The sequence below is a fragment of the Micropterus dolomieu genome, linkage group LG08 (assembly GCF_021292245.1).
Source record: "Micropterus dolomieu isolate WLL.071019.BEF.003 ecotype Adirondacks linkage group LG08, ASM2129224v1, whole genome shotgun sequence".
NCBI classification, from domain to species: domain Eukaryota; kingdom Metazoa; phylum Chordata; class Actinopteri; order Centrarchiformes; family Centrarchidae; genus Micropterus; species Micropterus dolomieu.
In genome coordinates this window covers 17,932,662-17,947,460 of record NC_060157.1, presented here as the reverse complement: position 1 = coordinate 17,947,460, position 14,799 = coordinate 17,932,662, and the positions used below count along the sequence as shown (strand labels likewise).

Sequence of the window (14,799 nt, the reverse complement as noted above, 5' to 3'; positions counted from 1 at the left end):
GGCCTAATGACTGGATAGATAGTGGTGACAATAGAACCAGTTCATCTGGTTGTTCAGTGTACTGGTGTTGTGTTTTAGCCGGATTTTACCCTGACCTGCCCACCAGCCTTTGTTAGGGATTTTCTATGAGGAAAAAAATATCTCAAATGTCAAAGGATGGGAATGGCACAGCACCAAATCAAAACAAAGCTCCACATTGAATCCTTTGTCAAGCCAGTCTCAGGTCAAACACGAAAGGCCTCACTGGAGGAGAGAGTATGTGGGCAACGTGGTAGCATAACAAGCACAGAACATTTTTGGTATTTCTGTAGTATTTTACCCCTGAAATGGGCCTTGTAAGTCCACAACTATCAAGTGCCTCTGACCCCTCTCCTCCTAAAACGACTCCTTTTTAGCTTCTAATAAACACAGGAAGTGCGAGATTGTATCACTGTGGGAGAAAGTGAAATGAAATTAGCTAAATTGGGTTACTTGGCTCAAATCTAGTCAGAAAGAAAACATCCCCTCTGCTTTTTGCCTTGTTGCAGCAGAAGCCTCTTCTCTACCGCTCCTTATCATTCGAGAAATACTTTTTTACATTTGAAGGTCCACACACGTGCACACAACCCCACCTGTATTTGTTTACATTACCTAACTGGCAGACCAGTATTAAATTCAGTCTTCAGTGTGTCTTCAATTCTCAAAATGACATGATACCTATTGTATTTTCAGATTGGGATTTTATTGTGTCAGAGACATTTTTTCAAGACAGACACAGATGGGACACTACTCTTCACTTCCTTGTACAATTTTCCTGAAGACTCTGTTGTTGGTCAAATTTCTCCCAGGAGAGACAGAAGAGGAGAGAGAGCAGCTTGGGGGTCAGACAAGAGAGAAAATGTACTACTATAAACAGGATACATTCCTCCTGTAATTCTGGACATCTGGTATGCATGTTGCCTCTCTCCTCCTTTCTGCATGGGATTTATAAAGCAGGTTTTGTCAAAAACCCCATATGTTACATCTTTGCGCTGCTTTCCACTACAGTTATAGCTTGTTACAGGTTTGTCAGGCATTGCATTTGTGCATGTTTAAAGGGCTTTTTAATGGCATCCACTTGCAGTTTAAGGTTGCTGCGTGTGTGCTTTGTAATTTGGGGTTTACAAAAATATGCTATTTTGCATGAAATTATTAGTCAGCTCAATAAAAGAAAAGAAAAACATAAGCACCGTTTCTTTTGTACCTCTGTCCTCATTAGACAACATGATTCATGATGTGCTGATAGAGTGAGCAATGTGGTCTCGATGTGGAAAACTAATTTTAAAATACTCTCATGTGATATTCCACTGCTACCAGTGACTGTGAGTGGTTGCCATAGGAACAGGTGTCTGTTATTTTCCAGCTGTCAAACACTCCACCAGTGGCAAAATACCAGTGTGAACATCACGTCTGGCCTGGGATGGGTTAACAGGGTGTTGCGTTTTAGACAGGAGGTTGAGTTATAGCTGCGGGTTAAAAGTCAAGCTGACAGGCCGTTTGCGGCTGGGCTTACGGGGTACTGTTGATACTGGGTGAAAAATGGGGGTTCCCAGTGCAAACAGTCCCTAATGTCTCTTCAAAGAGAAACACTGAGGCGATCAGTTTCAGGGGCTGGCGAGCTCCCTCACATTGTTGTGCTTCCTCATTTTTAAGATTTCCGTCTCGACCCCTGTTTACAAGCTCTTGGCTCAGTCAAGGAAGTTATCAGTCAAAAACGTGTGTCGTATACTTTATGTTATTTTTTACAGCTAACATGAGGACATAAAATGCTTAAGTGGGTTGGTCTCCAAACACAAATTAGAGCATTTAGGGTTTAATTTGAGCCACAGTAAACTAGCTGCCTCAGGACATCTCATGTGGCGTTCAAGCGTTTTTAAGGGTGGATTAGATGACAGTTCTGCTAATAGGCCCGTACATTGATAGTGGCTTGTTGTGGTTAACAGTAAAGTGTTGCCTGGGAGATATTGAGACTTGGGAGTGCAGAGGAGATGCGGATCATCTCCTGTGGCCGGATGCTGAAAGTCAACACAGGAAGTGAAGTCATAAGTCCCCAAAATTTCGGCTGTGCTCTACCGTTGGCGCCAGAGTCACTGACACACACTTAGTTACAGCCTCTATAAATAGTCAAAGAAAAAGACAAAATGGAAATATGTGGTTATAAATGAAGCTAATTCACACATTTTATATTTTTCAGAATTCTATGAACCTTCCTCCAGACAAAGCCCGGCTCCTCAGGCAGTATGACAATGAGAAGAAGTGGGACCTGATCTGTGACCAGGTGCATTCATAAACTCTTAATTTATTCATAAATTACCGAAGCCAGCACTCATAATGTACACATACCTGCAATCATCAAGCTGCTCATTCAGCACTCAACACAGTGACTTCAGCAAACACACATTACGATTCTTACTCTGTTGTGTATCTTCAGGAGAGGTTTCAGGTGAAGAATCCGCCTCACACCTACATCCAGAAGCTACGAGGATACTTAGACCCTGGAGTCACACGAAAGGTGAGACAGTACAAATGACCTTTCAGATATAGTGTCCACTTAGTCCACACAACAAAGTCTGTTCACAGGTCTAGGAGAGTACGATTGCATTGAAAAAAGCAGTAGAACGCCTTTTTTGGCTACAGAGGAAGCTGCTTTAAGTCTAATAAATTGTCTCAAGTGCAAGGCAGTTTATAGGTCAGTTGGGTCTGAAGACTACAAGTTTGAAAATGAAAAGAATCTGGGGTTGAGAAAGGTTATCTGACCACTGTAGCTACCTCAACTCCGCTTGAGGCTGCATTCTGGGTAATGTAGGCACCAAAGAAAAAGAATGTGTGGAATAAAAAAGACCAGATCTCTGGTCTTGTTGCATCAATTTAAGTGTCCACTGTGAGTCTGACAATGTTACGGGAGTGCAATGCTAAGTCGGTGGAGTACTCCTCGCTCTTCAGTAAGGAACCCGTAAACTCTCCCGGCACTCTGTACTTGATAAATGATAAATCTGCAGCAAAACTCTCTCTCTTCATAATGTGTTACAGAAGTTTCGCAGGCGGGTACAGGAATCTACAAAAGTTTTGAGGGAGCTGGAGATCTCACTGAGGACAAACCACATCGGGTAATCAGTTCTTATCTCTTCCATTTTTCTGGTGAATTGCACAGTTCTTTTTATTGGTGCACAAAGCTTAAGAAAACCACATTGCTGTTTACCCTCGTGAAGAATAGTCCTTTCCGTGCTCTTGCTGCTGCAGGGACCCAGAGCTCTTTCTGGTGCCCAGATATCCCCCATTGTTCTAACTTGCCAAGCTCTGCAGCTCCACTTCATAGAGCTGGTCCTCATAATGCCCAGATGGTAGCCATTGTGCTGCCTCCTCGACTCCCCCATAGTGTTGAGCAGGAAGCTTTGTTGTGTATGCCAGAGGGACAGGAAGCCTGGCTGACCAATGCTGAACCCAGTGAAAAGCACAAAAAGACACACAAGGATACACTTATGTTTACACATTTCTCACATTTTAAAGCAAACAATCTTTTTGAATTATTTGGTCAGATTTTCTCACAGACATAGGCAGCACAATGCTGTACAGTTTACAATACACCCACCGTGTTATGTTAGGCCTTTCTAGCCTTTATCTCACTGTTGCAGACGTGATCCTTGACTTTATAATCCGATGTCACACAGATACTTTCACATAAAAAATGTGCTGCCGTGACTTTGCCACTTCTATTAGGCTTCATCAATAAAGGCCCCTTTCAATGCTTTCCCAGACAGACTCACAGAAAAGAAGAAAGAAAGAAGAAAAAAGAAAGCTATTTTGAGACAATTTCTGTGGGTTGGATTAAGTGTAACAGATGCTGGTTTATTGTGTGTGTGTCTGAATCCTGGGCCATTTCTGATGTGTTATTCCGGCGATTGCCAAGAAAATCTGAAATAGCAACTAGTTGGAGAGAAGATGAGGAAGGGAGAAGGAGCAAGAGAGGAAGGAGTGAGGGGTCAGAGGCAAGGAGGGAGAAGGGTGGGGGGGCGGGGGGTACACAGGAAACTGATGATCAAGCCCGCCTTCTTGTCCACCCCCTCCTCTGCTTCCCTCCTGCACCCAATCTTACTTCTCACTGCTTTGTTTGTTTTCCTCTGTTCTTCTCCTCACCTCTACTCACCTCACCGCTACTTTAAGGATCTCAATTGCTTTCCTGCTTGACTCGCCATTGGCTGACCAGCAGTCTGTCATGATCACCAGCTCTTAAAGACTATTTTAAGAACCTTTTACCCCAATCCTGTCGCCCCCTGGAGTTCCCTGAAGAAGTGGGGGAGGAGGTGAAGGGAGTCTGTGGGGGAGGCAGTACTGTTGACTGTCAGGGGTTCAAGCTGAGCCCAGCTCCTTTAGCCATATGCCCTCCACATTCTTTTTCTCATCTCAATGGGAATTCTTTTGTTTGGAGTTGTTTCTCTCTCCAGAAAAGTGGAATTAAATAGGGAGGAAATCTGATGCTTTGCTCTAGTTCACTTTCCCTAGCATTTCTTCCAAGTTCTTTCAGTCATGGGAGGGGAGACCCCGTTTGGTGCTGCTGTAAAGGATAATTCCTGTTTATTATAACCTGGGACTTATTTTTGTAATGTAATTTAATTTGTAATCATTTCTGTCAGTTATGATAACATCATACTCACAAGGTTATTGCTGAAATATTGGAACACGGTGACAGTGCTACAAGAATAAGTCAGACAAGGAATAAACACAAGCTGTCATACGATCAGACAGGTTGTCATAAGCAGGTTTAGCCACATTCGGTAAAAGCGAAAGTGAATGCGACCTAAATGTTTGAAATGATCCCCCATTGCACAGAATATTGTGTGCAAGCACAACTATGGCAAGTTCCATAGTTTCTTGCCCTGCCTGACTTCTTTTTAACCATGTCGCCACTTTCCCCTATCTTAGCAATTAACTTCAGTAAATACAATATTTTAACTTTAGGTGTTAGAGTAAGAACTTTATTCATCAAAAATATACAAAGATAAATGAATAAAGATGTTCTTAACACCGTGAAGTAGAGCTGCAACTAACCATTATTTTCATTGTCCTACAACCATCAAGTGTTTGACATTGTTGCTTGAAAAAGGCCTTAAATTGTCCAATCGAGCCGATCCACAAATCATTGCAGATCTACAGTGTCCAGTAAGAATTTCATGAATGCATCAGGAAAGTCAGGGGATATGTACTGTATGTGTACTAGGCTGCAAAGCCTACAAATCTGTGTGAACATGCATATCTAAACATATAATAACACGAATACACATCCACCCATCTACATATACCTCCATGGTTTTACGAGAAGAAGCATTCAGCCCAACCAGTTTCAAAAAATGATTTTTTCTCCATGCCTTTAATTATCTCCTCTAGTTCTTTCCATGTTCCTATACATGGGCTTCCATTTTGCCTACAGTTTCTTGTAATTACTTTTAAAGAACTTACTCTCAATGTTCTAAGTAAATATTTGTCCTTTCTAGCCATTATTTCATGAGTACTCACACCTAATAAGGCAAATAGATGTTATTAGTTAATATTAGTGATGGGGGGGATGGCCAAAACAAGATCCGAGTTATGAAAAACATGATTACGAAGTACAAAAAGTCCTATAAGAAGGTTTCTATGGAGCTTATAAATTAAACCAATCCCTGTGTTTCTCTTTTTCTCCATTAATGGGTAAAATGCAGTCCTAAAGGATATGGGTGTGTTCTTGATTCGGTGCCCTGCTAACCCCTCTCTGTTCTCATGCGTCACAGGTGGGTCAGGGAGTTCCTCAATGATGAGAACAGAGGTCTTGACGTCCTGGTGGAATACCTCTCCTTTGCACAGTGCGCTGTCATGTGAGTACCTGTGTACAATTTGTACAGACACATACACATACACATACAACTCTCATGACTGTAGCCAAAACCTTTCCTAAGGAACTGGGTTGGGCAGTGGGTCCAGCTGCTGAGTTAACATGTTGTGTCTCGTAGAGCCTGTAATAAACCGCTTGTGCATCCAAAAATGTGCAAATTGCATTCTTTGGATGTGTTTGTATGCCTTGTTGCATACTTGGCAAACTAAATGTGTTTCTGGACAGATGCTATGTGTTGTAGCGTTGAGCTATACCTTGCCTGAATGGGACAGAATCTCTGTGCTGAGCTTTATCATGCAGCTTGATGACAGTTCTTGTGATAAACTCCGGCTCTCTACCAAGCTGCCTTGCTGACCTAACCTCCCCCGTGCCTCTCATCTATACCCATGTGCATCTATGTTGGCTTGTCTGTCTTGTCTTGTATGTGGCCCAGGTTGGATTTTGAGGGTCAAGAGAATGGGGAGGATGGCTTCTTGGACAAGGCTAAATCTTGGAGCAGGTCCATAGAGGATCTGCACCATACGAGCACCCAACCCTTCTGCAACACACTGGTGCGCTCTGCCCGCCAGTCTGTCCTCCGGTATGTATGGCTAAGCTGGCATCCCGCTATTACCTGTGCCTGTTATTCCTCGCTCTGCTTACCTTGAATGCTATAAACATGTATTGGCATGCAAGCCAGTTGTCTTGGTGCTGTTTTGTTTCAGGACAGTGCCTGAATGGTTGATGTGTTATGTGTCTGCTGACCGCCAGGCTCTGTAGATTCCTGTATCAGAGATAGAAACTAAAGTCTTTGACCTTTTGTGCTATGCGTCTCTCTTTGTTAATAGTCCTCCCTCATCTGTCCAGATGTGAATCTGCACTGTCAGATGAGAGCCAGCTGTGAGCTGCAGCATGCAGCTGTTGGACAGTTGTGATTCTCTTCTTCATCACTGAGCCACACAGACAGGATATGAAGAGACACAAGATGTAAAAGTCTGACAGGAGTAAATAAACGTTATTAGAAGAAAACAGAAAAATAGTCACCAAGAATAACTTTCAGGCATTCATGCATTTAGATTACTGTTAAATATATTAGTATAACATTAAGTATCATGTAGTATTACCTACAAAAATTCTGGATCACAAGACACAGTAAAAGCCAGTTATAAACTGCACAAGAAAAGTAATTTTACATGACAACTGTGCAAAACAGTTACATAATAGTAGTCTGTGTGCATAGACTTAGGTCTGTTGACAGCAGCACGGAAACCAGGCATCTCCCATAATGCATCTGTAACCTCAAAAGCCATCTAAGTTTTTTCTGTCAGACCTCGTTCTCTGTAATTTTCTCTCTCTGCCTCTCTCTTTGTGACACACTTAAAACAAGAGTCATATGAATACCAGATAGACTTAAAAAAATAAATAAATGAAATAAGCCATCAAACACTGAGTTTGATCACTGACTCTGTCTACCAGATATTAACTTTTGCCATCTGTTGCAGCTATGGCTCGATTTCGAACACCAAAACCATCAAGAACTCCCGCCTTGTGAGCCAAAAAGATGATGTGCATGTCTGCATCATGTGCTTGAGAGCAATCATGAACTATCAGGTAACAAACAGTGTCACCAAAACAGTGTTGTAGAGGCTCACACACAATCTGATAGATAAGTGTTATAAACGTGAGGATTGTGTTTCCTGTGCAGCCAAGTGCTGAATACATAACCATGTTTTTCTGACCACATCCTGTTCTCGCCCTCTCTCTCTCTCTCTCTCTCTCTCTCCGTCATGCAGTATGGCTTCAACATGGTCATGTCTCACGCACACGCAGTCAATGAAATTGCTCTCAGCTTGAACAATAAGAACTCACGGTAAGAACTGAGGCCCCTTTCTCCATAGGCGCAGGGCTGGGTCAAAGAATAGGGGAAACCCTGCAGCAAGCTCATATGATAGGCCCCCCATTCTCCATGGGGCTCAGTTTCTCTCTGAAGTCAGGGATCATAGGCGTATATATACAGGCTGTTAAAGTAATGTTTACTAAAGACAGATTAGTGGTAAACTGCCAGGGTTGATCACTTCATAATAAGGCTAGGAGGGTAAACACTTACAGCTATAAAGACCTGCCTTCATTGGGATTATACATTTCAACTCCTGTATTTTAATGTATTTGCACCAGTTTTGAGGAAGTACATTCTGGCAGCACACATGTGTTAAAAATTATGCTTTTCCACCTTTAATTTGAGTATGTTGTCTAAACAAATGTCTCCTGTACTTCCAGGACAAAAGCCTTGGTCCTTGAACTGCTGGCCGCCGTCTGTCTTGTCCGAGGAGGTCACGAGATCATCCTCTCAGCATTTGACAACTTCAAAGAGGTGCCCAAAGCAATGTTTTAATGAAATTTGAACCACTGCTACCTGTTGCTTGCACTGTTTATAATCGACCTAAACTGAATTGCGATCATTTCCCACATCGCTGGTGTGTATGAGGTATTTTTGGGCCAGTGTAGAGGGTTGACAGTTGTGGTGCTGGGAGTTTTCATGTGTGCTGAGTATGTAAGTAAGCAAAGCTCTACGGTGGCCTGTCTGCGGTCATTAGTCTCATTAAGACACCAGATGTGAGCCAACCTTGAACAATGATAAGGATCAACTCCCTGATGGGAGCCAGTGGACCACAAAGGTTTGCTTAGCCTCTCGGTTTTCGCCTGCACATTCATCCGAATACCGGAACAAGACAATTACCTCGCAGCCGAAAGCCCCAGAGAGACGCAAGAGCTAAGCAACCCACCAGTCAAAACAAGATGGTATTTCTGTAGTGGTATTTTTTTTAATTATACATTAATAAAAGGTGACAGGTCTTCTAACAGGAAATCTCACTAGAAAGGCCACCTAGGGTATTTAACTACAGCAGCACCAGTAAACACGTATTAGGTCCACAACTACTACTATTTCTAGTTAGGGTTGTCAGAAATGGGCATGGAATTTTTGAAAAAAACATCCCTTCCCCCTTCCAGTGTATTTCTGTGATGGAAATGGGCTTAAAAAATCCATCCCAAGTCTGAATCTTTAGCTGGCTTCCCTTCCCATGCTTATAACAAGCTTTTGAGAGGTTGTTGTTGCAAATGGGGAAAGCCATCCTTTGTGTACATACAGCAAATCTCTCCTGGAATGTGATGGATCATAACAAAATACTCTATTATGCTATGATTTGTCACATGAGTTCATATAATACAGCAGATACATAGAGGACTTCAAAGGGACTCTTTTTTTAAACTTTATTTTTATTGCAACAATTCAAGACACAACAGAACAATTCACAAACATTAAGTATTGGATCATGTTGACAAGTAGGAATAGATAATAACATAAGTAGTAAATTGTGGGGGGAAAAAAGGAAAATTAAAGGGGAAAACAGACAGTGATGCTTTTAAGCTAAAATACATAGTTCTGGCATAGTCCGCGCAGTGATTCCCATTTCTTCATACAAACTTCGGTTTTCAGTTGCAGCTTTACTGTGACCTTCTCCATGACATAAATGTACTTAATCCTTTCTCTTTTTTAAACATTTTGTCAATACTATAGGAGTTTTGTGTCCCCTACCATGTCAAAACCCCTCCAACATAAGTCAGTTGTTAAAAATACTTTTCTAAATCATCACTGTGGATTCAATGAACAACCTCTGTATACTTGCATCTTTTGCATTTTAGGTGTGTAAGGAGAAGCATCGCTTTGAGAGACTGATGGATTACTTCCGCTGTGAGGAGGGAAACATCGACTACATGGTAAGATAAGCTTTGCATTATTCATAGATGTAATCGTTTTGGTGTGAATATGTGTGCTTTCATCTATTCATCCAAATAAATAGATTTCTATACCTGAATCTAAATCTGTCTGTGTCTGTGCTACAGGTTGCTTGCATGCAGTTCATCAACATCGTGGTCCACTCAGTTGAGGATATGAACTTCAGAGTCCATCTGCAGTATGAATTCACCAAGCTGGGACTGGATGATTACCTGGAGGTAATGTGACGGACGACACTGTGGTTCAAATGGCCAAATCAAAAACATATCCTCCAGTAGGGACTATTTGTACAGCATGTGTAGAGAGTGTGTAGAGTATAACTAATTTTGATATTCATTTTTCCTCACATCAGAAATGTAAACACACAGAGAGTGACAAGCTGTCGGTGCAGATCCAGGCCTACCTGGATAACGTGTTTGACGTGGGTGGTCTGCTGGAAGATGCGGAGACAAAGAATGCGGCTCTGGAGAAGGTGGAGGAACTGGAGGAGCACCTGTCTCACGTAAGTGCACCACCCAGTCTGGGCCACCAACACTGCTCTCCGGGCTCATTTATGAGATTGTTGTGTTTCACCAGCCATGTACTTAACTTGGCTGTTCCTATGTGGTGATTAGAAATCTACTCAGTGTTTGCATTTCACAAGTGGTTCAGAATAATGATGGGGTGGAGAATGCTGGAAAGTACTGTGCGTGAAACAATCCTAATATTGTTCTCATGTTGGCTCAGTCTTTCTGGGCAGTTGCCTTCGTATCCCACGCTGCTTCGCAAAGACCCTCCTCACATGGAAAGGTCGTAGGCAGCCCTGACATCACTCGAGGAATTTAAAAACAAACTCTGCTCTCATGGGTCAGGAATGATGGGGGAGGATGAGGGTGAAGATTCCCTATGAATTCCTTTGCAACATGTGTAATCTGTTCAAAATCAAAACAGAAAGCTGTGTCATGCTGTTGCTGCATCATGCTGCTGGGCATATCATATTTCTTATTGATGATGCACATTGTGTAGGGAAGAGAGTGGGAGGCAGTGGAACTGGAAAAGATGCCTGTGGCGTGGATCAATTCTTGTATTCAGCACCTTTCATCTCTGTTGCTCTCTCCGTCTTCTTTCCCAGGTGACGGAGAAGCTGCTAGAGGTTGAGAATGAAACAATGATGAAAGTAGCTGACCTGGAGAAGCTGCTCCTTCAGAAAGATAAGGACCTGCAAATAATACGGGTAAGCTGACAGTCATAATGATGTAATGTTGCTTGCCTGCCTCGAGTCAGAAAGGCTTCACTTCATGTTGCTGTGTGTCACCAAAGATCAGTTTCAGATGCATGTAGCTAAATTGCTGTGATAGCAAATTAAGTCAGCAGGAAACAGGATGTTTCTTTTGGTATGTAGAGTCATTGTGGTGTGCTCATTATTGCCCCCTGGTGAATGTTCAGGAGACGTACGAGTCGACCAATACCCAGGTCAACACCCTGAGGAGGATGATCAAGGAGAAGGATGCCGCCTTCCAGAGGCACAACAATATTGAGAGGCGGCTGCTGGAGCTCGAACAGCAAGGCACCATCCGTTTGCACAAGAAGCCAGATGGAGAAATTGCCATCGAGCCACTGGGTGTAAGAGGCGTGGGTGGTGTTGGGGTCAGCGGCCTTGGGATCCCACTGGGTGACATTGGGCAGCTGTCTTTGGGTTCAACAGCTGGGTTAACAGAACCAGGAGGACCAGACATCAGTTTACCACCAGCCAGTGAAGCTCCTCCACCTCCTCCTCCACCTCCACCGCCTCCTCTTCCTTCTGCATCAGGTGACAGAGCATGACTCACATTGATTATGTCTAGTGACAAATATATGTGAAAGTTGAATTTGTTTGACTACAGACGCTTAGAGGAGGTTTATTTTCAGTTCCCCTTCTTTGTTCATGCGTGCCAAGCCAGGTGATGTCACAGCAGTGTTCTTCCACCCCAGACAGGAAAGGGAAATACAAGGCTTGTTTCTCTTATGTGTGATTGTGCAGGCAGACTGTAGCACAGGAGAGATGTTCTCAGGACCGCATATAACAAAACATATAGGTTACAAAACATATAATGCAGGCTTATAATGAATTAAATAAAATATGAAGATAATAGCAAAAAAAGAAGAAAATTAATCAGTAGGTTATCAAATGACACTAAAATTAATTCATAAATAAATTGATACAGAAAATGCTAATAGTCTTTTGTTCTAGCATTCCAGGAAGATACGTTTTACGATATTTTCTTGTACATTAATTACAGGCTCAAATGCACCAGTCCCACCACCACCACCTCCTCTTGCTCCACCTCTGCCAGGCGCTTCTCCCTCAGTTATCCTGAGTGTGGGTCTCTCAGGTGAGAGCTGACACAAAATGACATATATTTGTTATGTACTTTTGTACTTGAGTGTCTTTGCTTTCCATTCCACTGCAGCAATATAACAGGTTTACATATATATATTTTATTTCGTTTTTGACTACAGCTATCAGAATCAAGAAGCCCATCAAGACCAAGTTCCGCCTGCCTGTGTTTAACTGGACGGCCTTGAAGCCCAATCAGATCAATGGCACAGTCTTCAACGAGATTGATGATGAGCGTGTGCTAGAGGTAAATCAAGCAGATTAAACCGCTAAAAAAGTCCCTGAAAACTTGGCTTCAAAACTCTATATCATTAAATATTCATGACTAAATAAGCAACAAGGTATCGTTACATATTTTTGATATGTTACATATTTTAAGGGTCTAACCCAAAAGCTCAGGGAAATGGTTTCTTCAGGACTGTGCAGGTGTTTTGATCAGATCAGATCGACAGTGCTGGCAATTTAAGCAAAAACGCACTAGAGAAAAACAAGAAATTGGTCTACTTTTGGCAGAAAACTGTGTTCACGGGGAAGCTCAGCATTCATAATAGAAAGCAGATTGAGAAAATGTGTTTTCAGCCTTTAATATAAGTTCACAACAAGTAAGTAAACTGTCATTCATGTGCAGGTGCTGGATCTGGAGAAGTTTGAGGAGCTGTTTAAGACCAGAGCCCAGGGTCCAATTGTGGACCTCTGTTGCACAAAGAGCAAAGTAGCCCAGAAGGCGGTAAACAAAGTCACCCTTCTGGACGCCAATCGCTCCAAGAACTTAGCCATCACACTGCGAAAGGCTAACAAGACCACAGAAGAGATCTGCAAAGCAATAGAGAAGTACGCACTTTTCCTGGACTTGAAATGCTTTTTGAACCATAGACAAAATAGAACAAGTTACTAATAAATTTTGTGTTTACTCAGGTTTGACCTCAAGGCCTTACCTGTCGACTTTGTGGAGTGCCTGATGCGTTTTCTGCCCACGGAGGTGGAGGTGAAGGTGCTGCGTCAGTACGAGCGTGAGCGGCGTCCACTGGACCAGCTAGCGGAGGAAGATCGCTTCATGTTATTTTTCAGCAAGATTGAGAGGCTCACGCAGAGAATGAACATCATCACCTTTGTTGGGAACTTTTCGGAGAACGTCAACATGCTCACGCCACAGCTAAATGCAATCATTGCTGCTTCTGGGTCAGTGAAATCTGCACCAAAATTGAAAAGGATACTCGAGGTAAGAAGCGTTTATTAGTTCTTATATCATCAGCATTGGTATCATTTATGCATATTCATTTACTCTTCTGGTTTTCCCTATAGATCATCTTAGCCTTGGGAAACTACATGAACAGCAGCAAGCGAGGCTGTGTTTATGGCTTCAAATTGCAAAGTCTTGATCTGGTGAGTATTACCTAGCAGAATATGGAGACATTTTTCAAGTGCTCCATTCATTCCCATAACAATAAGCATAAAAAGATCACACTGTTCACTTGTGCAGTGCTTTTGTTGATATTGCCATTCATTCCTATTGTTACACAGCTGTTGGACACAAAGTCAACAGACAGGAAGATGACATTGCTCCACTACATAGCTCTCATTGTGAAAGAGAAGTACCCTGAACTGGCCAACTTTTACAATGAACTGCACTTTGTGGATAAAGCTGCAGCAGGTGAGTTCAGACAAAGCATTTTGAAGATATACGATATGAAGAATTAAGTTCAAAACATATCTTTAATGGTTTGCTCATACGTTAGTATTATAGTAAATAGCTCTATAAATAAAACATCTTTCTTGTCTAAAAGTATCTCTGGAAAATGTGCTGCTGGACGTTCGAGAGCTGGGGAAAGGCATGGAACTCATCCGGAGAGAGTGCAGTCTCCACGACCATTCAGTACTGAAAGCCTTTGTCCAGGCCAGTGACCCACAGCTGGACAAGTTGCAGAAGGACGCCAAAACAGCAGAGGTATCCAACACTGTCCTCGCCGCCTAACCTCAAAGGGAAAAAAACTTGAAAAATACACGGGGAGCAAACTTCTGCCCAGAGCTCGCTGACCTTTAACACACAACCAATTATGACTCCCAACTCGACAGTGTTTACATACATTACTTCAACTCTGTCACTGTCCTCCTTCCCAATTCTAGGAAGCCTTCAACAATGTGGTGAACTACTTTGGAGAGAGTGCCAAGACGACTCCACCCTCCGTGTTCTTCCCCGTGTTTGTGCGCTTCATCAAGGCCTACAAGGTGAGGATGCCAAGCAGACACAGCAGCTACAGTGGGTACGGAAAGTATTCAGACCCCTTTAAATTTTTCACTCTTTGTTTCATTGCAGCCATTTTCCAAAAATCAAAAAAGTTCATTTTATTTCTCAGTAATGTACACTCAGCACCCCATCTTGACAGAAAAAAACAGAAATGTAGAAATTTTTGCAAATTTATTAAAAAAGAAAAACTGAAATATCACATGGTCATAAGTATTCAGACCCTTTGCTCAGTATTTAGTAGAAGCACCCTTTTGATCTAATACAGCCATGAGTCGTTTTGGGAAAGATGCAACAAGTTTTTCCACATCTGGATTTGGGTATCCTCTGCCATTCCTCCTTGCAGATCCTCTCCAGTTCTGTCAGGTTGGATGGTAAACGTTGGTGGACAGCCATTTTCAGGTCTCTCCAGAGATGCTCAATTGGGTTTAAGTCAGGGCTCTGGCTGGGCCATTCAAGAACAGCCACGGAGTTGTTGTGAAGCCACTCCTTCGTTATTTTAGCGGTGTGCTTAGGGTCATTGTCTTGTTGGAAGGTAAACC

General features: G+C 42.5%; 1 protein-coding gene across 6 annotated transcripts in view; it reads left to right on the top strand.

Moving 5' to 3' along the window:
- Positions 1-14,799, top strand: part of fmnl3 (formin-like 3) — a 33,296-nt gene that overhangs the window by 11,376 nt on the left and 7,121 nt on the right. For 4 of the 6 annotated variants that reach the window (XM_046055750.1, XM_046055751.1, XM_046055748.1 and 1 more), the window contains exons 2-22: positions 2,213-2,296; positions 2,450-2,530; positions 3,049-3,125; positions 5,784-5,867; positions 6,318-6,464; positions 7,366-7,474; positions 7,657-7,733; positions 8,141-8,234; positions 9,566-9,640; positions 9,767-9,877; positions 10,012-10,161; positions 10,771-10,872; positions 11,085-11,448; positions 11,918-12,010; positions 12,138-12,262; positions 12,644-12,846; positions 12,931-13,234; positions 13,318-13,398; positions 13,537-13,666; positions 13,800-13,960; positions 14,140-14,241. In XM_046055750.1, coding sequence (XP_045911706.1) covers positions 2,213-2,296; positions 2,450-2,530; positions 3,049-3,125; positions 5,784-5,867; positions 6,318-6,464; positions 7,366-7,474; positions 7,657-7,733; positions 8,141-8,234; positions 9,566-9,640; positions 9,767-9,877; positions 10,012-10,161; positions 10,771-10,872; positions 11,085-11,448; positions 11,918-12,010; positions 12,138-12,262; positions 12,644-12,846; positions 12,931-13,234; positions 13,318-13,398; positions 13,537-13,666; positions 13,800-13,960; positions 14,140-14,241 — 2,754 coding nt within the window. Of the gene's footprint in view, positions 1-2,212; positions 2,297-2,449; positions 2,531-3,048; positions 3,126-5,783; positions 5,868-6,317; positions 6,465-7,365; positions 7,475-7,656; positions 7,734-8,140; positions 8,235-9,565; positions 9,641-9,766; positions 9,878-10,011; positions 10,162-10,770; positions 10,873-11,084; positions 11,449-11,917; positions 12,011-12,137; positions 12,263-12,643; positions 12,847-12,930; positions 13,235-13,317; positions 13,399-13,536; positions 13,667-13,799; positions 13,961-14,139; positions 14,277-14,799 lie in introns of all 6 variants that reach the window. The other 2 variants (XM_046055753.1, XM_046055752.1) reach the window with 2 other exon arrangements.